The 27,469-nt window shown below is 43.2% G+C and overlaps 1 protein-coding gene across 7 annotated transcripts in view; it reads right to left on the bottom strand.

Moving 5' to 3' along the window:
• herc1 (HECT and RLD domain containing E3 ubiquitin protein ligase family member 1) overlaps positions 1 to 27,469 on the bottom strand; it is a 70,154-nt gene that overhangs the window by 41,330 nt on the left and 1,355 nt on the right. For 4 of the 7 annotated variants that reach the window (XM_068578816.1, XM_068578842.1, XM_068578820.1 and 1 more), the window contains exons 2-26: positions 25,895 to 26,871; positions 25,331 to 25,426; positions 24,892 to 25,086; positions 22,080 to 22,391; positions 21,738 to 21,834; positions 21,518 to 21,661; positions 21,268 to 21,395; positions 20,862 to 21,006; positions 19,798 to 19,969; positions 19,183 to 19,317; positions 18,641 to 18,806; positions 16,662 to 16,787; positions 14,830 to 15,048; positions 12,703 to 12,855; positions 12,322 to 12,454; positions 11,538 to 11,729; positions 9,653 to 9,877; positions 9,393 to 9,566; positions 9,176 to 9,290; positions 8,946 to 9,066; positions 8,197 to 8,368; positions 4,997 to 5,357; positions 3,838 to 3,958; positions 1,583 to 1,634; positions 1,403 to 1,468 (exon numbers count right to left, since the gene is read on the bottom strand). In XM_068578816.1, the coding sequence (XP_068434917.1) occupies positions 1,403 to 1,468; positions 1,583 to 1,634; positions 3,838 to 3,958; positions 4,997 to 5,357; positions 8,197 to 8,368; positions 8,946 to 9,066; positions 9,176 to 9,290; positions 9,393 to 9,566; positions 9,653 to 9,877; positions 11,538 to 11,729; positions 12,322 to 12,454; positions 12,703 to 12,855; positions 14,830 to 15,048; positions 16,662 to 16,787; positions 18,641 to 18,806; positions 19,183 to 19,317; positions 19,798 to 19,969; positions 20,862 to 21,006; positions 21,268 to 21,395; positions 21,518 to 21,661; positions 21,738 to 21,834; positions 22,080 to 22,391; positions 24,892 to 25,086; positions 25,331 to 25,426; positions 25,895 to 26,845 (4,771 nt within the window). In that variant the 5' untranslated portion in view covers positions 26,846 to 26,871. The remainder of the gene's footprint in view (positions 1 to 1,402; positions 1,469 to 1,582; positions 1,635 to 3,837; positions 3,959 to 4,996; positions 5,358 to 8,196; positions 8,369 to 8,945; positions 9,067 to 9,175; positions 9,291 to 9,392; positions 9,567 to 9,652; positions 9,878 to 11,537; positions 11,730 to 12,321; positions 12,455 to 12,702; positions 12,856 to 14,829; positions 15,049 to 16,661; positions 16,788 to 18,640; positions 18,807 to 19,182; positions 19,318 to 19,797; positions 19,970 to 20,861; positions 21,007 to 21,267; positions 21,396 to 21,517; positions 21,662 to 21,737; positions 21,835 to 22,079; positions 22,392 to 24,891; positions 25,087 to 25,330; positions 25,427 to 25,894; positions 26,872 to 27,469) is intronic. The other 3 variants (XM_068578852.1, XM_068578861.1, XM_068578828.1) reach the window with 2 other exon arrangements.

Here is a 27,469-nt window from a genome sequence, read left to right as displayed (position 1 = left end):
TGAGTGTGTTTTTACAAGCCGCCTCTTCTACAAGTTTTACTGCAGTAGATGGAGCAAAGTAGTGTTCTGCTGAGGACATTTTTTTTTTTAAATAAATAAATTATCTATATCAGTTTAAGTGGAGTCTATACATAGAGCATCATCTTATCTTATCTTGATGTCAGACAGAACCTTCTGATGGGGACGGAAGCCGTTAGTGATGCTCTCCTCAAAGACACCATCAATCTGTTGGTTAGTTTGGGTCATTGCGTAACTGATTCACCAAAGTCACACAATAAACCTAACTAACAGGTGGATTAAGCAGTAGACCTGCAGCTCCTGTTTTCTGAGAGGTTAAACTACTGTTTCTGTCAACGGAGTCTTGAAGAGAAAATAAAGATAAAGGCTTTAGTTCCACGTCAAAAAGTAAAGAGGTGAAAGTACTCCAAATAAAGTGTTCATTTAAACTGATATAGATTCTTTTAGTGTCTAAAATACGCCCACTGCTGAACATTACTTTGCTCTATCTACCACAGTAAAGTCTGACTGAGTAGGAGAGGTTTATACAAACACACTTCATTTCATCTAAACCAGTGGTTCTCAACTGGTGGGTCACCTGTTTTTAGCCTTTGCCCATGGGCAAAAAAAAGTAAATAGGATTAACTTATTATAAAAAAAAATTTCATCCTGTGATTTTATTTTGAAGGGATTTTTTTATGCAGCGCAGTGTTTTTTTTTTTTGTCGACTGTGCCAGGTTGGGTCAAACCAGGGACGGACTGGCCATAGGGGATTTTGTTGTTGTTTTTTTCATTCTTTCTGTGTGGCCGATACCAAGGGGACGTTGCGTCACAAAGCTGTTTTTGAGCGTGATTCAACAGCATGGCATCAAAACGTAAATCTTTTAAAGGAGTATACTGATATTGTTTTTTATTCCCATGTGACTATTATGCACGTTGGCCAGCAGAGTTAGTTACACATACACAATCACACACCTAGCATGCACCATCTTTTCATTAAATACATTTGAGAAGTTGAAAATGTTCCTTGATTTAGGTCGCGGCTTGTCATTAATGATGATGGTGGGTCCCGGAGCCAGACCAGTTCAGAACCACTGATCTAAACTGTCCCTTGGAAGCACTGTCTCAGTATCAGTATTGGTACTGATGACCGTAATTCCATTAAAAAAGCTCACAAATCACAATCTTCACGAGGAACGAGCCCTCATTGTGCCAAGTAACACACATTCAAAGAAGAATTAACTGTTATTTGAACAATAGGCAACATCTGCATGACCTTTTTTGTATTTCTATTGCTGTGTCAACGATGACAGAGTCTGGGAGTGAAGTTCAAGACAAAGCTCTCCTCGTGAGAGGTGAATGGGGGGGTCATGGAGGAATGGGCTAACAAGAAGAAGAAACATGCCATCGTGTACTTGCTTGGAGGTCCTCTTGTCTTTGGGGCTCAACTGCCCCAAAAGAATCAAATAAACTATCCAAACAGGAGCCAAGAGACAGAGAAACAAGAGCAACGTGTGATTGATGACCTGTCACCCTCTTCACTCGTCGTCATCATCAGACACATCCGGCCTCAAGTGATTGTTACCTCTCTTTTTGTGGGAGAACGCCAAGTCCGGGTCCACGTTCCTCCTTCCACTCTGAAAGAGAAACAGACACAAGGTGTTGGTCTATATATATTAGGGCTGGGCAAAATAATGCGTTAATGCAGCATTAACTTCTCAATCCTTTAACGTCGTTAATTATTTGATGATGCGTTAACTGCATTTTTTTTTTGCATTGGAAGGGGCCTATCACGGCCGTAAAAAAAGGTTCTGCACTTCAAATCTCTCCCAGACGGCGTAGTTCAGACCTGGACGTTTTACGGCTCTCCCAGTCTGGCCTGCATGAGGTCATTAAAAAATTAAAAAATAAATAAATAAGATGCATGCCATAAATGCAATACAACGACACTGATTTTACTTTGAAGGCAATTTATGTACGTTTGCGCGCTTACGTAGCCTCACTGACAGGCGGTGTTGACGACTTGCGACTTGAGCCTGAGGTGAATGCACGTATTGTTATGTAGTTTCTAATCTCAGCGAGCAGCAGTGCTGCCACGAGACACTCGCCTCACAAAACAACAGGGATCTAACAGGGATCCTTACTACTGAACACACTGTTTATGTTGTTCCCTAATTTAAAAAAAAATTTCTTTTGGTACCTGTTCAGAAAAAAAAAAAAAAAAGATTTATAAACTACATATGTATGTACCGTATTTTTTGCACTATAGGGCGCAGTCAAAAGCCTTAATTTTCTCCCCCCCAAAAAATTGTGCCGTATAATCCGAAGCGCCGTATATATGGATTAATTCTGGTTTTCTGACTAACCTCAAAGCAATTTTATGTGGTACAAGGCGCTCACGGCGCTATGGCAAAATGTTTCAGTACAACTTTGGTAAACTAAACCGCAACGTTTGCAGCATTACGGCTACCATAGCCAGGATGTCGCAGAGTACCGTAATACATACTGTGCTTTTTCATAATATTACAGTGTGTGTGTATAAGAGAAATTGACGTCAGAAGACCGGATGGCTTTTTTTCACAAATCTCCGTCCCTATTGATCTGCGACTCCATGCGTGCCCATCTCACCGACGCTGTAAAATAACAAGTGAAGCAAACTAATTCGGAACTTGTCATCATTTGGGTGGATTAACTAAAGAACTCCAGCCGCTATATATTGGTGTCAACAGGGCGTTCAAAGTTAAACTGCAAGCTGCGTGGGAGCAGTGGATGACAGAAGGCGAACACACATTCACCCAGACAGGAAGACAGCGCTGGGCGACTTACGCCACTATATGCCAATGCATCGTGGCAGCAACGACACTGACTCGGATAATGACGAGAGGGATTCAGGCATGTTGGATGCTGTAATTGCCCAACTGTTAAACTCGGACACTGAAGATGAAGAATTTGTGGACAAGGAATAAACTGAAAGAGTATATATATATATATATATATATATATATATATATATATATATATATATATATATATATATGCGGAGCTGCCTTGTGTTCTTTTATTTTGCCTCTTCTGATTGCTGTATGATGGTATTTATCCATTTTAAATATACATATATATACACATATATATATATATATATATATATATATATATATATATATAGATATAGATAGATATATATATATACATATATACATATATATATATATATATATATATATATATATATATATATATATAGATACATATGTGTGTATATGTATATATATGTCGTGTATTGTATTTTTTTGTAATTTTTGTGAATACGCTAACATTTGATTTAGCGCTATCAGAATGTGTTTTTTACGTGTTACAACTGAACAAGGTTGGTAGTTATTGTGAATACGCTCATTAACGCTTGAATCTTGCTGTTGAGTGCTTCCTGTTGTTCCATATTGTTCTGATAACATTACTTTAAAATAAAAGCGGGCAATACACTAGTTTTTACTTCATTATTGAATTTGGCGCATAACGTAGAAAAATCATGCGATTAATCAGTTACATTTTTTTAACTTTGCCCAGCCCAAGTGTGTGTGTGTGTGAGAATGTGTGGGTATGTGTGTGAGAGAGTGTGTGTGTGTGTGCGTGTGAGGTTATGTGTGTGTGTGTGTGTGTGTGTGTGTGTGTGTGTGTGTGTGTGTGAGTGTGTGTATGTTTGTGTGTATGTGTGTGTGTGAATGTGTGTGAGAGTGTGTGTGTGTGTGTGTGTGTGTGTGTGTGTGTGTGAGTGTGTGTATGTTTGTGTGTATGTGTGTGTGTGAATGTGTGTGAGAGTGTGTGTGTGTGTGTGTCTCCTACCAGTGTGTAACCCTCCTCGTCAGACTCGGGCTGAGAGAGGTCCGACTCGCTCCTGGATTTCATGAGTCTGTAACTCGGGCTGTTCTGCACCGACCGGCTCTCAGCACTCAGACTCTCACTCCTGCAGACGGAAACCAGCTGGTCACCTTCGTCACACACAACTAAACATGGCATGCCATTTGATTGAACTTACGTCAAACTAAACACGACAACCAACTGAACCCCACAGATGACTCACCGTTGTATATAACTACTTTTTACTACGTGTGTGTACATGATAGATGCATTACTTCTTCTTACGCATAAACATTTAATACATTCCTGTATTTTGCAATTACTGTACAACTGTCCACTAAAACAAATATAAATTATTGTATTTTATAGAGGGCTGGGCAAAGTAAAAAAACACACACATTTAACCCTATTAAAAAAACCTATAAAACACATATTTAAACTGATTAAAAGACATACAATGCACATATACTGCCTGGCCAAAAAAAAAATCCCCACCAAAAAAAAAGTTGCATACTAATATTTGGTTGGACCGCCTTTAGCTTTGATTACAGCACGCATTCGCTGTGGCATTGTTTCGATAAGCTTCTACAATGTCACAAAATGTATTTACATCTAGTGTTGCATTAATTTCTCACCAAGATCTTGTATTAACGATGGAAGAGTCTGACCGCTGTGCAAAGCCTTCTCTAGCACATCCCAAAGATTCTCAATGGGGTTAAGGTCTGGACTCCATGTGTGAAAATGATGCCTCATGCTCCCTGAACCACTCTTTCACAATTTGAGCCAATTTTTTTTGGCCAGGCGGTGTATTTAACACTATTCAAAAACCTATAAAACACATATTTAACTTCATCATGTTCATATCAGTCTCCTGTCACCTGGTCCAAAACATAAACATACCTGCTATTTTTACAAAGCCATATCTTTTAAATGGTACATTTGAATCCTTTTTTAAAGTAATATTTGAATGTTAAAAAGCACAAACATCACATCATTGTTAAATATATTCTATAAATATATATATTCCTTTTTATTAACGTGCAAAACTATCCTTAAATACTTTTGCGGTCACATTAACCTGATGTGACAGTCGAGGGGGGATTTTAGCCCCTCCTCTCCTGACTGGATCCATGTGGGCTCACACCTGGTCATGAAGCTCAGACCCTCCTGTGTTCCGGTGGTGGACTGGGTCTGGTCCTCCTCCTGGTTCTGCTTGGTCAGCTCCCCCAGCACAGGGCTGACCCCCAGCAGCAGCAGGGCACAGCGGTGGATCACAGAGTTACAGGCGGCGGTGTACAGGTCCTGGCCCTCTGGGAGACTGGTGCTGCCCCTTCTCCCCTCCTGAGGCAGGATGGTGTCTTCCTCTCCTACTCCTCCTCCTCCTCCTCCTCCCCCTCCTCCACTCCTGGAGCCGGAGCCGGAACCGAGCCCCGTGCTGCTGCTGGCCCGTTCTCTGTCCCGACTGCGAGCCACCTCCCGCGCTGAGAGGAAACATTGAAAGATTTCTGTGTGGTGCAAGATGCACATACACAAATAAAACACACACACACACAAGATGCTGGGTTAGAGGACAAGCAGCAGCAGCAGCAGCAGCAGCAGCAGCAGCCACCGCACAATAAACTCAATGTTTACTAGCAGCAAAGATCATAACCAAAGCCCATGCCAATGCAGAGCACATCGCTGCTGGCGAGATGAAAAAGCATGTTTTCTTTTAACAATCATAACTACACCATTTACCACAGCCAGAAGCTATAAAAACGATCTTACTCGTCAAAGTTTCATCTTTTTAACGGAACACATTGTGTGTGACAAACGCTTCAGTCAGAGAAAAAAGCAGCCCAAATGAAGCTTACATTTCTGATATTCTTATTATGTCTCATTTAAAATCTCGCTACAAATAAACTGTGCAAAAAACAAACAAACATTAAATTCTGTGCTCTTCAGCAACAAGGAAGCTATGATTGGATCCCCACAGACCAACAGTCACGTGACAAGAACCCCATAGAACTACGACTGAACTGCTGCTGAGCCCAGAATTGAGAAGAAGAAAAATCTAAATAGTTCCATATTTATAGTAATTGGAGCCTCCATTTTTTTTCACAACATTGGTAACACTTGTGGAGAAGGCAAACTCTTTATTGCTTCCACTATTTAAAACGGCGGCAGCGGCGGATCAAAGCTTCATACACACACACAAACACACACACATGCACACACATACACACACACACCACAGCCTATGAGAGGATACTCAAATTTATTTAAAGCACCAATCCTAGTGGAGTATGGCATATTTCACCCAAAAAAATGATTGTGTGCATGAAACTGAGAATAACTGTAGTACAGCTTTTTTTGTATACCACAGACACCCAGGTTGTGACACTGCAAATATATAAATACGTATAAATATTGCAATTTTATAAATATTGCAATACATTTTTATCCATGGGACAAGTGGCTCAATCAATCAAGTGTTACCTCCTTTAGTGATCGATAATGACTTAACATATATTTATTTAAATGAAAATCTTCTAATACTTTAATATTTTACTCAGGTTATTTTATGGCTTTTTGACATTGTTGAAATATTTTCTCTCTTTTTTTTTACATTAATTTCTTGTTGTGACACTTCCATAGAGCGTATTCACCCACGTGACCACAACAAGCTTTGGCGGCCATGTTGGGCAGCATTTTTTTGCTGTGTTTTATGCCGCTCTTCTTAAGAAATGACCATTATATCCTGAAGGAGACACAATTTCAGTTCAAAACGACGTGTCTTGTGATTATTGTACTGTGCCTTATTGTTGGATGTGGGACTAATGATTCAGAATATGGGTTTATTAGCTCAACAATACAGGCTTGTACTTCAACTTGTTCAGCTTCTCAAATAATGCATCTAACTTACTTCGGTTTCACTCGGAGTATAAGCGTTAGGACTGTTCTCATGTGTTTCTGTTCATACATCAGGTTGTGTGCACGTTTCCATTGACACATTCTCAATAATCTCCTTTAGCTTTTTCGCCGAGCGAAAATCAATGTCTTTCACTTGTGCAAAGGGAACTGTGGATGGAAACTTGAGAGAAAGCAATGAACATGGCAACTGCGTCGGGCGATGTCTGCCTTTACTCTGTGATTCATTTCAAGGTAAAATAAAACACTGGCTACATGGGAACAGCGCTCAGCATGGCCAGTCAAACAGTCACTGCTGGTCCCCCTGAATAAGCACTGGAAGCGGCTTCATCCAGACACTCGTCCTGGAGCCGGAGACAGCTGTGTGCGACTACAAAGAATAGTATGAACCCAGACACGGGGCGCTTAATGTTCCGACATTTGTTTTATTTGTGGTATTTACACAACAAGCATAACGCAGAAATAGTTGTTAATGTCCCAGGGTTGATAGCGGAAATGAAAACTGTTTTACAGGAACGTGACCGGGCTATGTGATGATAGTAATTAGGGGTAACAGGACTCAAGCCGCGCTGGCTTTCCGCCGCAACTGGTTGCGAAAAAGCGGAAAACGAGTTAACCACATAACGTGTCGAGCGAGTAAAATCAGGGAAACAAGCGTTACGCTTTTGGTGTGAATTTGGCATAAGCCTGCAGACTTTTGTACACCTTGAAACTTTCCTGTGTGTAAAAACTCGTCTCCAGTACGCAAAATGTGTATCATTAAATAAATATTCAACCACCAGAATTCCTGCACCTGCATGACAGCATGTGATTGGAAAACTTGAATTTCACCCAAAACACAAAACATCAACACCATACAGTAACAAGCTAATTCAGCAAAAACTAACGCCATGTTCACACCAAACGCGGGGCGAATTTGACGTGAGACCAGATTACATGCAAAGTACAGACAGCAAGTTTGTCGCATGGCGAACAGAGCGTTGGACGCGGGGCAAATTTGTGTGAGTGGAAATATCCTAACTGGCAAAAAAATTGCGTTACGCAAAGTTTGCGTCAGCCAATAAGCGTTGTGAAACTTTGCCAGTCATCACCGCCGTCCTGCCGTTGCTAAATCAAACTTCTGCCGGTCCCCCTAAAGTAGCGCTGATAGCAGCCGTCATTCAGACGCTATTGTGGGACTACAGATAATGTTATGAACACAGAAATGATGGAGTTTGCTGTTCCCACGTATGTGGAATTTACACAACTAGTATAAAGCAGAACTAGTGGTTATTTTCATGGTGGATAGTGCAAATGGTAACTTAACAATAAGCCAGACGCAGTTCCTGGAGTCGGTGAAATTCACCAAGCTGTGTGCAAAAATTCGCGCCGCCTTTGGTGTGAACTCAGCATAATCGTTTAGCAGTTTTACCAGTTTATTAACGATGTACTCACTTCCAGCCGTCATTACTTCGTGTTCCCGGTCCTCCTCTTCATCGTCTTGTTCCTGATGGCCCTCCTCTCTCTCGCGGTCGGCTCGCTCCTCCAGCTCTGCCTCTTCGTCAATTGTGCGCGTGAGTGAGTGCTCCTGAGGGTCCGTGTCCAGAGAATCCTGATTGTCTGATATCTGACAGAAATATTACAAAACAATTTTCATGAGTGTGTTTGAAAGGTTTCTGTTTCATGAACATATCAAAAAAGGAGGCTTTTCATACGTTACAGTACGGTAAGTTACAATACGGTAAGTTACAATACGGTAAGTTACGGTACGTTACCGGGTGGTGCGGTGCGGTACATTACTTAACAGTGCATTACAGTGTATTACGGTGTGGTACGTTATGTTGCGTTACAGTGTGTAAAGGGCGATATACACTCTTGCAACTACAACTGCATATGGGAGATTACAAGATTACATTTCAACACATCATACATTTAAAGACATCATAACGTCATGATGCAACTAAAGGGAAAATCTGTTCGTTAGCCAGTACCTTTGCTGCTAACATAACTAGCTCTCCTCCTGCTGATTTAAACACAATGCAGCGTTGTCCGTACGGATCAACCACGGCCGATAACACCACTACTGAGAGTGGTATTTTTCATAACATGCAACTATTTGTATGAGAAAACTGGTTTGATCTTCTAATTAGAAAAAGGAAAATATTGAGGAAAATCAGTTGGTGAGAGTTTAAATGCACACTCACCCTCCTTTCACGTGAAGAGGATCTCGTCTGGATAAAGTCCATATTCTTACAGGCCAGCAGGCGGTTCCGCACCTTATAAACACTGCGATAGACCTCCGCTAGGGTCTTAGATGGTTGGTACCTGACGGGAAAATAAAAATACACTTTTGCCATGTGATGTTTGATATATTCTGGCACTGTGAGACAATGCAGAGACCTTTTAACACATCGTGAATATCATGTTACGGTACCTGCCCTCTCCACAGGCCTGGTTCAGCAGCCCTGTGTGCTTCAATAAAGCTGCCAACACAAACCTGGACACAGTGTCCAACAGGGATTCATTACTGAGAGACGCATTGTCCCAGTCTGCAACAGAACACACAGTACAGTCAGCCTGTTTCCCAGACTAACGCCTCTGGCCCAGAGACAAGGGACTTCATGAAGTGCCAAGTCTAAAAAACGGGGTACCTTTGCTCATGCCGTAGTCCTGCATGTTGATCCAGAGGCTGTTGGCAGGTTCTTTAGAGGAACACAGCGCTAAGTCCACCAAGACACTTAAGTCGGGACGCAGTGTGGAGTCGAAGGGCTTCTGCTCTTCATTACCGGATAGCGCAGCCTCCAGTAATGAGCTCATACAGGAGTCTTGAGGAGACAAATGGACAAACATTTATCGTCTCAAACAGTCACAGAGGAAAAAACAAAAGGAGAAAGAGCCGTCCTCTCCCTACCAAGCTGTGGCATGTCCATCTCTAAGCCGTTGCTAAAGAGGGGTGTTTTGAGCCAGTAGCCGGTGTCCTGCTCCTCTGGCGAGGTCGGCGCCCCCTGCAGCATCCCACCAAGGCAGCGGCCCACAAGGAGAGCAACCGTCCTCTCCAGGTCCACGAGCCACACCCAGGAGAACGCCGGCTGTGGCAGGCACGTCCCCGAGGCCGGCTCAGCCAAGTCTGACGTACCTGGACAGAGAAGGTTGTGCAGAGGAAGAAGGACAGTGTGAATTCTTCTGCCCGGACATATGAAGGGTACCAAGAAGAGTTTCAGGGACAGTAAGATCTCAAGCAGGGCCGGAGTGGGGGCCCACTTTTTCCATGGTAGTGGAAATTAAATAAATGAAGCAACAGTTCAGCTCTTACTATCCTGTAGTTGTTGTTTTTTTTATTAATACTAGGGTCCAACAAATACAACAATAGTAATCCACATAAGATGAGAAGTTAACACAAAATATTCCACTAGTCCACAAGGATACGTTGATAAATTAACAAAAGCAGAAATAATTAACCGCCTAAGCAGTGCACTGGTTTCAGCCACTGTATCTATAACTGTGTCGTTGCTTATAGACATGAGGATTTCCTTCTTTGTGCACATTAACATGAACACCTCCAAGTTGTGTTGCCTCAATGAGCTTCCTAGCCTATTCTTCACAAATTGTAAGTTTGAGAAGCTTCTCTCACATGCAACCTGTGTGACGGACAACATGAACTTATATGCTAATCCAATGACAGGATAAGCATTTGTGAGGAGGTTGTACTGTGAGAGTACCCATATTTTTGGTGATACAACCCATGCAGAGGTTGCGGTGTCAGAATGCGGAACGTGTGTAGCTCACTTTAAGAGAAGATCGACTAACGTGACAAATGTCAACAAATAAAATACTCGACTGGCCCAGAAGTGAAGCGGCCCACCGGGAACTCTCCCGATTACCCACCCTGGGCCAGGTCTTAAGGACAAAATGAGCAAATGTTAAGCTTGAGGTGCTAACTCTTTGAATACAGCCAGTGCAATGTAAACAGCACCCTAAAGACACGACTGCTTTGTCACCATCAAAATGAGTGGGTTCGAGGCTGGCAAGGCCCTTAAATCTGTTCCTACATGCATGTTTGGATTCAGCACAGAATAAAGACCGACAACAATAATGCAGTGGCGGGCCGTCAGGGCCAGCTAGGCCTTCTCTGCTGGCCTAAACAGAATCACAAAGTTATATCTATTTTATAATATACTTGCTTTTCACAAATACAATACATACATTATAATTACTTTTCCCTATTGGCTTATTTTCATTGAGCAGCTCCTGTCTGTAGGCACGTCGCTGGCCAGCTTGAAGAGCGCTCATTAACGTCATTTGACCAATTCCAGCCTGTCTAATCCTAGAAGCTAGAAACTCAGGACTTACTGATGAGCCGTTTCCCACAGAGGTTTATATGCGTCTGGTGAGTGAAATGCTGATTATGTCACTGTTTTTTTTTTAAATATATATTTGCAGTCATATTTAATCATAAACTAGCCACAGCGCTGTGGTTACTGCTGCACCTGGTGGTGCTGGTGCTTCTACCCGCGGCCTCTGCTGGCGCAGCTGTGCTGCAATGTCTTGTCTGCACTGTGCAGGGTCAGTGTGGCAGTTTTGTTGATAGACTTGGACAACATGCATTTTTTTACCCAATGAGTCAACAAAAATGCTAAGAGATGACGCCGTGATGGCGAAGCACATGCATTGCTCATTAAATAAATACAATGTAGATCACAAAGCAAACTGGAAAGCTTGGGAGAAAAATATCTTTCATTTAAAACATGCTCCCATGACCTGATGCATGCGAGGGGTTTCCTCCGCTTCCTGCTCACCATGAAGAGGCCACTGCAGCTCCTGGTCCTCCAGAGGGGCAGCGGCGGGCAGCAACCTGTTAAGGCGGTCCAGAGGAGGCAGCAGGTCCAGCAAGTGGCTCAGCAGAGGCCTCGCCACCGCCACCGGCAGCAGCAGCAAGGAGTTGACGATCTGGCACAGCATGCTGCCAGCCGCCGACACGTAGATCACATCTGGATGGAGACATATAGTTTAAAAACACATGAGAAACTAAAGGAATATTGGGGACAAAAGGGCAATAAAGATAACAAATCCCAAAATGAAATTATTGTGCAAGAGTTTGATCAAAGATTACAACAGACGAATAAGAAAAAAACAATAGAGTAAGAATATAAACATAAACAAACAATAGAGTAATAAGTATTAGGAAAATTTCTAACATGTATAAGAAGTACTACTAAGTAATAATAACACCAGTTCCAAAGGGAAGCTACAGTTTAAAGTAACAAAGTAATATTGTATCAGTAATAATGATTACTGATATGATTAGTATTTCTTTTAATATCAAATATATGATGTTTTATGTTTTATGTTAATGTTTAACCTGAACAGCCGCTGCGTGACAGACAGACAGACAGACAGACAGACAGACAGACAGACAGACAGACAGACAGACAGACAGACAGACAGACAGACAGACAGACAGACAGACAGACAGACAGACAGACAGACAGACAGACAGACAGACAGACAGACAGACAGACAGACAGACAGACAGACAGACAGACAGACAGACAGACAGACAGACAGACAGACACTCTCCACCTTGTAGCTTCTCCCGGATGCTGCCATTCCAGGAGCTTTCTTTGATGAGCGTGGCCGAGCGGGTGAAGATGTCGGTGGCGTGCGGCAGCAACAGTTGCAGGTGCTTGTGGAGCAACGCCACGCTGCTGGAGTTCTGCAGGAGAAACACCAGGAACTCAGAATGTTGAAGGCTCGCCTTTTTAACAAAAAACATTAATCTAAAGTAAAATATGTGGCTTTAAGGCTGTTGATCAACGTCACGTTATCACAGCACATGACGGCCTAAAAATACATCCGATTGGCTATTGACCGAGAGCTTATAACACCGACGCCGAGACGTGTTCTCCAACGTAACGTAACGTTTCTCTGAGGTAGAGAGAAGGGGGCGTGTCTGAGCAGTACCTCTGTGACGGCGTTGATGTGGCAGTAGGCCAGCAGCTGCTTCTGCAGGGAGCACAGCAGCTGGTGCAGGTGAGCTGGCTGGTTGCTGTCGGAGGATGAGGTGCCCTGCTGCAGCTTGTCGCTGTTCTTCTCCAGTTCGCCGAAGGCCTGATCCTGCACCACACAATCAACACGTCAACAACACATTCAGAGAAATACACTCTATACATTGTTAATGTGATAAATGACTATTCTAGTAGGAAACATCTGGTTTTTAATGAAATATGTACATAGGTGTATAGAGGCCCATTTTCAGCAACTATCACTCTTGTGTTCTAATAGTACATTGTGTTTGCTAATCGCCTTAGAAGACAAATGGATGATTAGAAAACCTTTAAAAACCCTTGTGCAACAATGTTAGCATAGCTGAAAACAGTTCTGCTGGTGAGAGAAGCTTTAAAACTGTCCTTCCTTTTAGCTAGTTGAGTATCTGGAGCATCACATTTGTGGGTTCCGTTATACTCCCAAAATGGCCAGAAAAAGACAACTTTCACGCGAAACTCGCCAGTTTATTTTTGTTCATTAAAATGAAGGTTATTCCATGCGAGAACTTGCGAAGAAACAGAAAGCGTGTCTGGGTGAACTTTCCAGTTTCCATCACGCTTGTCTCACAAGCAGGGTGAGATGCCGCCAGTAAGTGTAACAAAGTCCACAGGGAATACTCTCCAGATACAGGCTGTGTCTACTACCGGACACTTGAGCACTTTGAGCACTGACTTTCAGTGCTTAGGGCACCATACTGACAAAACCAGCAGAATTCAGTGCACTGGAAGTACCCGGATGGTGCACCGCAAACGGTCCAAAAATGCAGTGTAAACCGATGGACACTACTCGTTCTGAACGGGCGCCATCGTGGCTACGTAGCGGAAGAGGAGGAGCCCTTTCCTTTTGGGGCGGCTGTAGCTCAGGGGGATGTGTGGTCGTCCCGTTACCACAAGGTAGCCAGTTCGATCCCAAGTCCCACCACAGTGCCTCACGTCGCAGTGTCTCTGAGCACAACACTTAACCCCTCGTTGTTCCCCGGGCGCCTCACAGGGCAGCCCACTGCTCCTGAATCAAGGATGGGTCAAATGCAGAAAAGAATTTCCGCAAGGGGATTAATAAAACCGTATATTTCTTTTTTTCTTTCTATCGCCAGCTTTTCATTTATTTATTTATTTATATGCTCTTGCCGCGATTATGGAGGTGTCGCAGTTTCCACATGGGATGGAGAAAGGGGTAAACAACGGACAAAAAGAGAGCAAGAAGTTTTAGTTTTGCGGGTTATTTTTGTCCTCATTCACACAGAGTGAGTAGGACAGAACCAGCTAGCAGGCATCACCTTGTTTAACCAGCGAAGAGAGAGAAGACAGAGAGAAGAAAGAGAGACATAGAGAAAGAAAAAGGTAAGATGTGATTGGTCAAAGAGCGTTAAGGAGCACGCATCAAGCTGGCCAGTGAGCTGGCTACAAAAACAGAAAGCAAGGCAGCAGGAGACAGACAGGAGACAGAAGCTGCTCAATGAGAACATAAGCTAATAGGGAAAAAATAGTACAATAAATGTAGTGTATTTGTAAAAAACCATTACATTATAAAATAGATATAACTTTTAATTATTTAAAAAAATATCTATCCATATATATATTTTCATTTTTATTATATTATAAAATAGCTATAACCTTGTGATTTTGTTTAGGCCAGCAGAGAAGGCCTAGCTAGCCTTGACGGCCCGCCACTGCATTATTGTTGTCTTTATTCTGTGCTGAATCCAAACATGCACGTAGGAATAGATTTAAGGGCTTTGCCAGCCTCGAACCCTCAGGAAAAAGCCACTGCTCCACAGCAGGTGATGATAACAAAGCATTATACATGCATTAGCTCCGCCTCCAGCACTCCCAACAGTAAGAGGAGCGATGCTTTGTTATTGAGCGACACACACACACACACACACACACACACACACACACACACACACACACACACACACACACACACACCAGCCTGAATGTCCTCACTTTGCATTTTGGTCTTCACTCCTAAGGTTGTTGTTATCGAGCGACGCACACACACACACACACTCCGACAAAGCTACAGTAAACAACTACTTACAGTGTAGAAACCCAGGTTCCTGAGCAGCGTCTTCATGAGGATCTCGGCAAGGTGTGTGTCGGGGGGTCCGGCGCCACCGTACGCAGGTTCCGGGGCGGCCGTGAAGCCCGGCCCGGAGCAAAGCCCCTCGGGCCCGTCGGCTGGGGAGCTGTAGCCGAGGAGCGAGGCCACATGGGTGTGGTCCTGCAGGCTCGTCAGGATGATGTCGAGCTGCATCCTCTGTGGCAAAGAAGGAGAACCACATAATTATGTTTTCTTGTTTTATTTTAAAGATTAAACAAAAATGTGAAAGAAAGAAAAAAAGTTTAATTGATTTATTCAGGAGGTGCAGGTAAGCTGATTTATTTATCTTTGGACCGAGCCAGACTCGCCTTTTCACTCTTTACACTAAGCTAGGCTAACCATCTGCAGGCTGTAGCTTCTTGTGGACCGTAAGGATGTGAGAGTTGTATCGGTCTTCTCATCAAATCCAAGCAAGAAAGTAGGTCTGCAACAACAAATCCATAAAATCGATAAAAAAAACGATTATTAAAAAAGTTAGCAACGAATTATATTATCCATTCGTTGTGTGATTATTATGGCACTTATTAAGTCGTAGAGATGTTTGAGTATTGGAAAAAAAAAGTTGAGAACAGCGCAGGGCGCAGCCAATAGAAGGTCCAGGAGGTTCTGGTGCAGCCCGTTGTAGCCTCTTGTATGTCACTGCATAGTCGCGTTGCTTGTACAATAACTTGCTACGTTGTCGTTAGCTCGCTAGCTAGCTAGTCATTCATTCCCCGTGTTTGAGCCATGCTATTGGGTTGGATACGTCTTCAAGAGAAGCAATGTGTGAATATCTTATTTGAGGTGCAGAACACCGACCTGCGTTCAAGAGTCCGATATAATGTGGCTTCATGACATGCAGAGGAAGTGTTGCTTGGATTTCTATATCTAATTAATAACCTTTGTTTAGGTAAAGTCCAGTACGTGAGTTATCCATTAATACACTGACTGGTTACATAGTTCTGGAATTGTCATCTTTTGTTCTCTGAGTTCTGAGTGTGGATGTGTGTGTGTCTGTGTGTGTGTGTCTGTGAGTATGTGTGTATGAGTGTAGAGAACAAGTTCCGACGTTAAAACGAATCCTGTTAAGTTTTCTGATTTGTATTTTTTTAATTTGTATAAATTCTTTATTGTTAATTTTTTGCACTGTGAATTTGAACTGTCAGTTCTGTTTTTGTAATAAAAGGTTGCAAATTAATGCTTTAAAAAAAAAATATTTATAATTAATAATTGTTAGTTGCAACCATGCAAGAAAGCAACATTTACCAAATGTAAAACTATTTGTTTAAAAAGACAAATCTCAAATAAGCTGATCAAAACCATTCAGAATTTTTGCTCTTCAGAACCGTAAGTTTAAAGTCCACAATAACTTACACATTAAACAAAAAGTTGACACTGACTTGACAGTCAGTGGCTTTTAAATTGGTGGCTGTGACCTGGACGTATCTATGGATCCTGAAGAGAGACAGTAGCAGTACCACTTAGATGGCTCTTACTGATAGCACTTTGTAGTTTGACTTTATTGAAGAAATTGTACTCTCTTGATTCTTGTTGTTCTGAGTTCGTATTCACGAACTCAGAACAACAATTGAATGCACTTATTGTCAGTCGCTTTGGATAAAAGAGTCAGCTAAATGACATGTAATGTAATGTGTGTGTATGCGTGTGTGTGTGTGTGTGTGTGTGTGTGTGTGTGTGTGTGTGTGTGTGTGTGTGTGTGTGTGTGTGTGTGTGTGTGTGTGTGAGAGAGCGTGGTTGGCTGTGTGTGTGTGTCAGGTAGCAGAGGGTACCTGTCCTTTGGAGAGACTCTCCCATCTGTCAGGGCCCTGAGGCAGCAAGGAGTGAAGGAGCTCCATCCTCTCTCTCAGTGGAGGCAGCAGCATGGTCGCCCCCACTGACAGAGTCTCAATCACCGCCTGATGGGATAAACGGACACGCACACGCGCACACACACACATACACGCACACAGATGAGGCAACCGATCCGGAGCTTGTTGACGTTTTAAGAAATGACTGTTTGGATGTTCTGAAGTACTGACTCCACAGTCAGTGTTTGTGTCGACACTTCACATCAATAAAATAATAATGATACTTTTATTTATAGAGTATATTTCACAGACAAACAGGTCACAAAGTGCTGTACGGATTAAAAAACACAGTAAAAAACACATTAAAAGACGGAGCAGCAAAAAACACATTAAAACAAATAAAAACAGATAAAAGCAGGTAATAGCAAATAAAAGCAGGTCGTAGGTATTTAAACAAACGGCAGCATGAACAGGTAAGTCTTTAGTTGTTTTTTAAAAGACATCACCGAATCAGCAAACCAAATTTGTAGAGGTAAAGTGTTCCAAAGCTTAGGAGCTACTGCCTCTAAAGCACGGTCACCACGGGTTCTTAAAGTGAGTGTGTGGGACAGACGGACTGGTTGGACCTGAAGTTGCAGGCTGTTGAATAAGGGCAAAGTAGTTCAGCCACATATGAAGGAGTCTGACCGTGTACTGCCGTGTACGTGAGGGTGAGGATTTTAAAATGGATACTATCCTCTACGGGGAGCCAGTGAAGAGACCTGATAATGGGGGTGATATGAGACCGTCTATTTGTCCTTGTCAGTACTTTGGCAGCAGCATTCTGAATTATCTGCAACCGGTTTATTGAAGATTTGCTGAGTGTGGAGAAAAGTGCGTTGCAGTAATCAATACGCCTAAAGATAAAAGCGTGAATGATCATCTCTAATTCAGCTGTAGATAAAATAGATCTCAATTTGGAAATGTTTCGTAGGTGGAAGAAACAAGATTGAGACAGCTGTTTCACATGGGGATCAAGTGACAGGGATTACCCCAAGATTACGCAGGTTTAGGTGGACAGCAGAATGGTAAGCCATTTTCTGCCATCCAGTCCTTGATAGTATTTACACAGTCTAGCAGGCTTGTTAGACTGAAAGCCTCACTGGGTTTAAAGGAGGCATGGAGTTGGATATCATCTGCATACAGATAAGCTACATTATAGGTTTTAATGATCTGTCCCAGACGTAATAATATAAAGAAAATAACAGGGGCCCCAGGACCGAGCCCTGCGATACCCCACAAGACAGTGGAGTGTCCTGACGTAAATTCTCCTATAAAGACAGTAAAACTTCTATTAGTGAGGTAAGATGAAAACAACTCCAACGCTGTGCCAGATATGCCCACCCAATCATGTCAATATCAGTTTGTTTGTGTTATTGTGCAACTTTGGTTGGTTCAGATTCACTAACGTCACATAAAATAAACAAGGGAACAGGAAACTGATGTCTTTATCTTTTTGCTATTTTCAAAAGACACCAGACTCCTTCGATAAAAACATTTATTATACATCACAGAACACCAGAGTTGCTGCTCTATCTGCTGGTTAATTTGTGTCATTGCATAACAGTTACAGTAACACAATAACAGAGTAGACTAGCAGCTCCTGTGTTCTGAGCGGTAAAATTACTGGTTTTTGTCAAAGGAGTCTGGCATGTTTGTAGAGAACAACGCTTCAATTCCCATCAAAGAGGTAAAGAGGAGAAAATATAGCATACACTTCAGTGATGCAGATTATTTTAGTGTCTAAAATACATCCATAGCAGAACTTTACTTTGCTGCATCCACTGCAGTAAAACCTGTAAAGGAACAAGCGCGTAAGAACACACTCCTACACACCGCAACTGTCCCTTTAATGTCCTGTGTGCTCATAAAAGAAATGATGTGACTTGAAAAGCACAAAGAGAATCAGATCATGTTCTTACCTCCTGAATCTCATCCGGCACCGAGGAGTCCATCAGTCTGAAGAGCAAATTCCTCAGGGGTCTGGCCTGCCGGCCTAAGATACTGGTGGCCACGCCCCCAGCCAGAGCCAGAGCCAGATGATTGGACAAGAGCCGAAGGCACAGCTTGAGGAAGTTATGATGCTCCCTGCAAATAGATTATATTTTAGTCAGTATATTAGTATATTTTTATCTACTTGAGATCTTGAAACTCATTTTGCCAGGATGGCGAATGAAAGTGTCACACATACAAATCACAGACTTTAAAAAAATAAAAAACATGACAATATATAAAACTCTGTTTGCATGCAATGAAACGGCTATTTGTGGGAAAGAAAAATATGAATTAGCCTCCCTCCTTTTTAAATAATGTTCCAAAATGCTTTAATTTAATTTACAAATAAAAACTGTTGCGACAAACAGCTCACTAACTATTTGACCCAAAAAAGCTACTGACAATAACAGCCCTTCCTCCAGGAAAGAGGGAGCATCATTTGTTTTTTTTCTCCACACAAATTGTTCACCTGGAAGAGGGGAACGGAAGAGGAGGAACTTCACTGTTGATGCCGTCGCAGTAGCGCTCAAGAAAGGAGCGCAGGTGGGAGAAGGTGCTTTCCTCGAGGTCGACACAGTAGGGCCTGTGCCAAGCCACCACCTGCCTGCAGAGCCAAAGGGACGACATGTATATATTATTATACGTTATTAGTATTAATAATAATGGGGCTCCAGTGGAAAGAATGAATCTCAAACGTCTTGTTGGAGAAGGAATGCTCAGGGATCCTCTGTCCCCCACACAGAGGAACCTGATGTCAAATAACAGGAACAAAGTAGGGAAGACCGACGTGAAACAGAAATGAAAGCAGCAGAACCCTGAGACCTAGTGTGGATCAAGCTCCCTGTCTTTGTCAAATTCAGATAATCTAATAATATATATGTATTTTTAGAAGGAAAACACAGCAGCCATTGTCATCCAAAAAGAACTGCACGGCTTGTGTAACTCTAACCTCATTAGATTCACTAACGGTCAAACTGATGGAAGTCTCTGACCTTTGACTTGATTATACAACCCTTTCCCCCCTTCCCCATTGTGTTTCTGCTGATGCTCAAGGCTACCGCCTGCCCTCTAATGAACAACCCACCTGTCTCTAGGCAGGGCGGTCCACGCCAGGCTGTGGGAGGTGCCGGCCGAGATCTGCTGAATGGCGACTCCGTCCAGGCCAACAACCTTCTTGGGCTTGGTGATTGGCCCCGTGGAGTTGCCCTGGCCACATTGGCCCATGGAGTTGTTGCCCCACGCGTACACTTCATTGTCTGAGAAGTAATACAAGATTAGATGTACACATCACAGGAGACAACCATGAGGCTGAACCAGCACTGCACTAAGCTGAACTATGTGTCCTTTCTTCATGTGTAGCTCCAGTTAGGCATTAGCTCAAACAAACAGGGTCGACGTACTGGCTGTTACATCATGCTACTTGTGACAGCCCGTCGCATGTTTAACAAACACAAAACATTGATCCCTGACGTAATGTGAATGTCCTTTAATGCAGCACCAACCGCTCAAATTTAGCAAAGCTCTGAATCCCAAAACCCGCTGGTGGGACTGAAAATTGTGTTTCCTTTAAACAATTTCCACAAGAGCTTTTATAAGATTTGTGTCTTTCCAACGGGTCTTGAAGACATCATGTGGGTGGAACACATCAGAAAAAGCAAATAAAGCTTTAAATTGTGATATTTCATGAAGTTTTTTTTATTCTAGTCTCAGTTAAAATCTCGCATAACCCTTGCTTTAACCAGATTCTGTAAATAAAACATCTAAATCTGAGCTCCTTAGGACAACTAGGAAGCCATGATTAACCAGCAGTCATGTGACAAAGAATTCTGTAAACCTTTGACTGAACTGCTGCTGAACAGCAGAGGCTGGAATTAGAGATTATAACATTTTAAATAGTCATATATATTTGTACTATTTATTTTTCAACATTGAACATACTTTTTATTGATATATAGATTCCAGAATTTTCCAATTTTTTGGGTTGAAATAAGCAAAAAAATTTAATTTTACTATGTTCTAGTTTTCTCGCCTTCTAGTCATGTTGGTTCTGTTTCCAGAGAGGTGCAGGGCTTTTATTTTGAAATCAAGACCAAAGAGAAGTGCCGAGGGTTAACTACAAAACAGAATAGAAGACAAACAGGGATCTACCGTGCGACAGGGCCAGGCAGTGACTGTCCCCGATGGAGACGTCCACCACGCGGGTGGTAGCCAGCTCTTCGATGAGTTTGGGTCTGAGTGCGGTGGCCTCGGAGGACCCACAGCCCAGACAGGCGCCGCAGCCCCATGCGTACACCTGAAGAATAAGAGGCACGGATCAGCAGCCAGACAGGGTATTCTGCTATCACGTTGCAAAATCGCTTTCTCGGTCCTGAGGAGAAAAACTGCAAAACAACATATTTTGAAGACAAAGCCCGAGAACCAAGAGCTTTGTCACAGGACGAGTCCTGACCTTAAAACATATCACTGTCCAACCTGCTGTCGGCAGGAATGCAGAAGCAGCCGTATGAAAGTGCCAGCATTCTCCCCTCAACAACACCCAGAGCCGGGGTCCTACCTGTCCGGTGGAGGTTAAGGCGAGAGACGACTGGCTTCCTGCACACACTTTCCTGATAAACATTCCTTGCAGGGCTTCCACTACTTTGGGCTTGTAGACTCGGTTGGTGTCACCGTGACCTAGTTTTCCTATCGGAAAACACACGGTTTCTCTTTTAGACGTGTATGAGCGTGTTCTTTGGATTTAAAAATTAACACAGACTCAATTGTGTCGTTTTAACAATAAAGTCCCGGCGACCGGGTTTCCTCACCGTTGTCCCCTCCTCCGAAGGACCACACGGTGCGTCCATCCTTTGACAGCGCAATGGTGTGCGAGCTGCCGCATGACACCTCTCCCACGTTGCTGATGTCTTTGACCAGGGTGGGAATGTTCCGGCTGTTGCTGTCACCGTGACCTGTGTTCGTCAATCAATGAGACAAAACATCGGGCCGCTTACACGCAGGACATTACAAACAAGTTTGGCTACTTACCTAATCTTCCAAAATCTCCTTCTCCCCACGTGTACAGCTCTCCATCCTCACTGACTGCAGCGCTGTGTCTGTAGCCGGCGGACACACACACCACCACCTGACAAGAGACGCACACGTCATCATCATGCACAAGCGAAAAGACGTCTAATCAATTTCGGTTGGGAATTTGGTTTAATATTAGACGGCATGGGAGGCAATTTTAGATTCAGCTGATGATTATTACGAGGACAGGTGTCAGAATTGTGACAATAGTTATGATACTTCACAGAATGACTGCTGGGTTTAAAAGAATAAAAAGATGAAATTGTGTCCCATTTCAAAATACCAAGTGTGAGGCCATACCTTCCCCTGGAGTGGCCCCATGATAAGTTTGGGGTATTTCTGTGTCGAGCTGTTCCCGTGACCCAGTTTGCCGTAGTCACCATCGCCCCAGCTGAACACCTCACCCTCCGTGGTGAAGGCCAGCGTGTGGCCGTCGGAGCCCTTGGAAGACGACACCTTCTTGATGGCTCGGTGGGGTTCAAAGGTCAGCTTCTTGAGCGTCGACTGGTTGTTGGAGTCGCCGAGGCCCAGGCGGCCGTAGCTGCCCTTTCCGCAGGCCCGCACGGAGCCATCAGACGAGATTACAAAAGTGCAGTACTGACCAGCCTCAATCTGCAGAGGAACGAGGAAAAGAGAGAATAAGTGGGTGAGTGTCCTTTGAACGTTGTGGTAGAAATACTCCAGCTGTGGACTGCGTAGTGGTTTGTAGACTATGGTTCTGAAGCCTCCAGCTCAGAACTTTGGCCATCGCCATCTTTTCTTTGCAAACAGTAAACAGGAAGTGACTATATCTGGACTGAGGAGGAGTGACATAGAGACGCAGTATAAGTCTCTGGAGTCCACCTGTCAATCACCTTGTAGCCCGACCTAAACCGCCCCTGCTTTATGGTCTGTTTGACTCTAAATGACCATAATTTACTAAATTAACATCATCCTGTACTGAAGAGGATTTGAAACTAGATGACACAAAAGCACATTAGGGAAAATAATTTTGTGCAAGCTCATTTTATGAAATTGAAAATAGATAAAGACACATTATGTTGATAAGATAATTGTAAATTATACAGTTTGTAACAGGTTTGAAATGGCAGTTTCCTTTTCCTTACAGTGAGGACATTATCCTTCACTGCTCCTCCATCTTGAAGAGCACAAGTCTCTTACTATCTATCGATCCGTCTATCTAACTCAGCATGTCTTCAACATTGTTGAGTTGCCCAGCTGAAGTTACGCTGACGGAAGAACCAGTGACATCTTAGTTTGAATGCATTACGTTACCATGTGCATGTAATGCTCTTTTTGTAATCATGCTGATCAGTATAATTCATGCTCTGAAGAAAACTATATTTTTGCCTTTGAAACTTAACAACTCATTTGCAAAAATGTTTGGGCCAGAATTCTCTTTTAAAACGCATTCTTTATTGAAGACAACGTTTTGCATGAATGATCTGTTTTGTACCGCCACAGTTTTACAGTAAACCAAAATTGATTTTACGGGCGGGTCTGCTTGGCCCCTCGCCGCCTTATCTTCCTCTCCAGAAGTGACGCGCCCCTCCCCCTCAGCTGATTTACCACGCTTTGCCGTCACCATTAATATTTATACCACCCATGCGTTTCATTAAATTATTTACGAGCACAGTGTAAAAATACAAGTAAAGGTCCGGAATTCAAAATGTTACATAAACACACAAAGCTATTAGCATCAAAATATACTTAAAGTACTAAAAGTAAAAGCACACTCAATATGCAGACTGGCCCATTTGAAATAATATATTTACGACATCATTGATGCAATAATCTGTTCATCATGTTAATGTTGCAGCTGGAGGTCATTAAACTACTTTATACACTTAATAATTAGGTATATTTTATTAATAATAGCTAGGGCTGGGCAAAGTAAAAAAAAATAAACTAATTAATCGCATGATTTTTCTGCAATTAATGGCACTATGCGCCAAATTCAATAATGAAGTCTAAACTAGTGTATTGTACGCTTTTATTTTAAAGTAATGTTATCAGAACAATACAACAGGCACTCTGGAGCAACAGCAAGTTAACATACATATATGGTTTATAATTTTTTTCTGAACAAGTACTGTTCATTACTAAAAGTCCCTGTGAGGGACAAACCACTCCTTCTTTGGTCCATGTTCAGTATGTTGTTTATCTTAAAGATGTATGTTAAAGACCAGCAATTGATTAACTTCATACAAAAGCAATAAGTGCTTTTCATGTTTTCAGTTCAGTTTTTTTTTTCTAATTGAGAAAAGTCCAGCCTGTGTTGGCTTGAACAAGTGCACTGAAGTCTGGTTGAATGAGGTGGAGATCTGAAGGACAGCTGACAGGTATCAGCGGCAGCTTTGCACATGCGCAATTAATGTTGAATCTGGGGACGCTGAACCTGCCAGTAGACTGACCGCCTGTGAAGCTTTGTGAGGCGACTCAGCGACTTGCGAGAGCTAAGGAAAGAAACTATAAAACAATACGTGCTTTCACGTCAGGCTCAAAGTCGGCAAATCATGACGCTACGGAAGCGCGCGCGAACAACTAAATAAATCGCCTTTGAAGTAAACCCCCCCTTACCCCTCCCCAAAAAATGCATTTTACGCATGATCAAATAATTAACGCCATTAATCGATTGAAAAGTTAACTCGATATTAACGCGTTAACTTGCCCAGCCTTAATAATAACACATTGTAGTTCATAAGTTTATTTATATTTTGTATTAAGAATGTGGATACAATACAACTAGTAACTATTACTGTTGAATAAATCAAATTAAATTAAAAATATAATATTTCCCTCTGAGATGTAGTGGACTCGAAGTATGAAGCTCCATAAAACAGAAATACTCACGTGAAGTACATGTACCTTAAATCTGTACTTAAGTAGAGTACTTGAGAAGGATTAGATGATTTCATAACATTCCACCTCTAGTGGTGGTCTTGCTAGAACAAGACCACCACGTTATTTACAAGAGCACAAAATTCCCCCATAGGGAACCAGGTTGATGCATTTAACTTTAAAATGTACGAAATTGAATTCCCCGGACGGCCCCAGAGGGCGTGTGCCGACACACAGCGCTGGAGGTTGCACATGACTGGTTTCCTCTTACCGTCTGCGCATCGGCGAAGCTCGCGGCCAACTTGGGCTGCAGGATCTTTTCCTGCGTTCCCTCCACGAGCTGGTGGCTGCTGTTGCTGCCCCACACGTACACCTCGCAGGTCTCAGACACCACGGGGGCTTCGCCGGTCTGGATGCTGTCTGGGCTGACACAGGTGCGAGAGTAGTCCGACGCCATTCGACATACCTTTATGAAAAGGACGTGATTGACAGACCGCTCCGGACTCGTTCGCTCTCTTTAGGGATTTGTGTTTGATGGGTTTCTTAAAAATTACATCTTTTCCTTTGTCTCTCAAAGTAACAATAAGCACAACAGATTTTTGGATGGTATCATGACTCATATGGCTCTAGTAACGGCTATCTACGTCTCTTAAATAAGCATGTTGAGGTGTATTGAGTATAAGCATGCATAAAATACTGAAATGTCTTACTTCTTCTAAAAGACAGAGTGCCGCCTCATACAATGAGCACAAGCCATCGATGGTCCGTGTGGGTTCTCTCCACTGGCTGCGATCTGCTGAGGAGCCCTGAGAAAGTACACACACACATATTAATATGTTCAGACCAGACATAACTTCCAAACAATTGTAATTATTAAATTCAATATAAGGGGCCCTTGTCACAGACCCCCAAAAAAGGAAACACTAACTTCTATAAGTCTAAAATCCGGTGACGTCATCATTGTTTATTTCTAACATGTCTGTATTTGGTTGGCACAGAATGGTGGTAACGTTTACTGAATGCGTTCAGGTAACTGTTTTGAGTTGTAACACCTCGAGACCATAATGCCTGGACTAGAAAGCCTACAGATGGCTGAATTATTGCATTACGTTTACAGTGTTTTTCCAAGAACTATTTGGTTGACTGAGCAAAGAAACTCTGCCTTGGCTACTGAGCCTTTGGTTTCAGAAGAAGTTATACCAGTTAGTTGGTTTGAGTTATTTAAACCACACCAAAATACTTCCAATCTGCCAGTATTACACATGTTTACTTACCAGAGAGCGTCTCATCTGCATGAGGATGTTCATGAAACAATCATAGCCAATGAGCCCTTCTTGGTTCTGTAGCACCTTATTCTCCTCCATAGCGCTGACTACGGCTGATGCAGCCAAGGCCATTTCGATCCACTCCAGCAGATAGCGCAGGGAGCCCCTCTGGGAGGCCAGCCCCAGCAGCAGCTCTGAGGCGAGCCGCCGCCCTAAAATATCCGCCCCAGAGTTTGGCATGGTCACCCCCTTCAGGAAAGTGGTGACCTGGGCCAAGCAGTCCAGGCCCATTGGCGGGATCTTGCTCTCGTTGGCCAGAGAGAGGGGTGGCAGGGAGCTGACCACGTCGATGGCTGTGTGAATGACGTCGTTACACAAGTTTATGTTACCTCCGGCACCTCCCCCGGGGCTTGGCGGAGCGGGCATCATCCAGCTCTGGCGCAGCAGAGCAAAAAGGAGGCTGAGGCCCGTGCGGACACCCATCTCGATGAGAGCGTCCGTGCTGGAGCGCGGCCGCTCGCTGACGCAGTGCAGGTCAGCCGAGCCCGAGTTGTTCTCCGGAGAGTGCTGCTGCTGCTTGACCTTTCCCTTGTCATGGTACTTGTTGGAAAGTGCGTAGAAGATGCGCTGGAGCACCAGCACGCGTTTGCGCAGGGCAGCAGCAAAGGGAGAGTCGGAGCAGACCATCTTGGCCAAAGCCAACTGGCTGCTGAGCAGAGCGTCCAGATAGTGCTCCTGCTCATCGCTGGAGAGGGATTCACGCTCAAAGTCTGGGAGCTGGGGGCCTTTCAGACAAAGCACCTGCTGGGGCAGCAACACAGCCTCTTTGTTGGCCAGCAGCTTGGAGTACAGCACAGAAACCCCCTCCCGCGTGGCGATCGACTCGCTGTCCTCGGTGATCCATGAGCTGTTCAGGTGCTCCAGCCATTTGAGCTTCACCGGGGGGATCATTAAAGCCATGGCATGTCACTCTGGAGCCATCGGACCTGAAAACATGGGGTCAGCAATATACTAAATGTTACCATACATTTGCAATTGCACATGCTTTGTATCTGGGCTTTTAAATGCTGGGCAAAAAAAACAACACTCTTCAGTTTGAGGTTATTAATAGTTTCCAGTTTGCTGAATTGGCACAGACCTCAATCCATTTAACACTGCTTCCTTACTGGATAGTCAACAGAAAGAAACACATTATGGACCTATGTGTGACCAAATCAGATGAGGTAATCAATGTAAATATGACCCAATATCAAAACAGAAAATACTGCATGTCTGCTGACTGAGCGTGACAGAAATCCACTCTACGCTGCAGAAAATTAATGTTCTGTTCTCAGTAATTAACCACTGAATTTATGCGAATGTGAGTGTAAAGACAAGCCGAGTGAAGCGTGCTGCGCTTTCTGGTGATAAAGTCCAAGAAAAGTGACCACGTCACTCCTATCCTTGAGTCCTTACCCCGCTCAGCTGCCCAGACCCAGACCTCCATGGTCCTACCCTCACAGTCCCACCAGACCCAGACCTCCATGGTCCTACCCTCATAGCCCCAGCAGACCAAGACTTCTATGGTCTTACCCTCACAGCCCC

Source organism: Clinocottus analis, unplaced genomic scaffold, assembly GCF_023055335.1.
Source record: "Clinocottus analis isolate CAN_PGR_092001 unplaced genomic scaffold, fCliAna1.0.p SCAF_1, whole genome shotgun sequence".
NCBI lineage: Eukaryota > Metazoa > Chordata > Actinopteri > Perciformes > Cottidae > Clinocottus > Clinocottus analis.
This window is presented reverse-complemented; position numbering and strand designations above follow the sequence as displayed.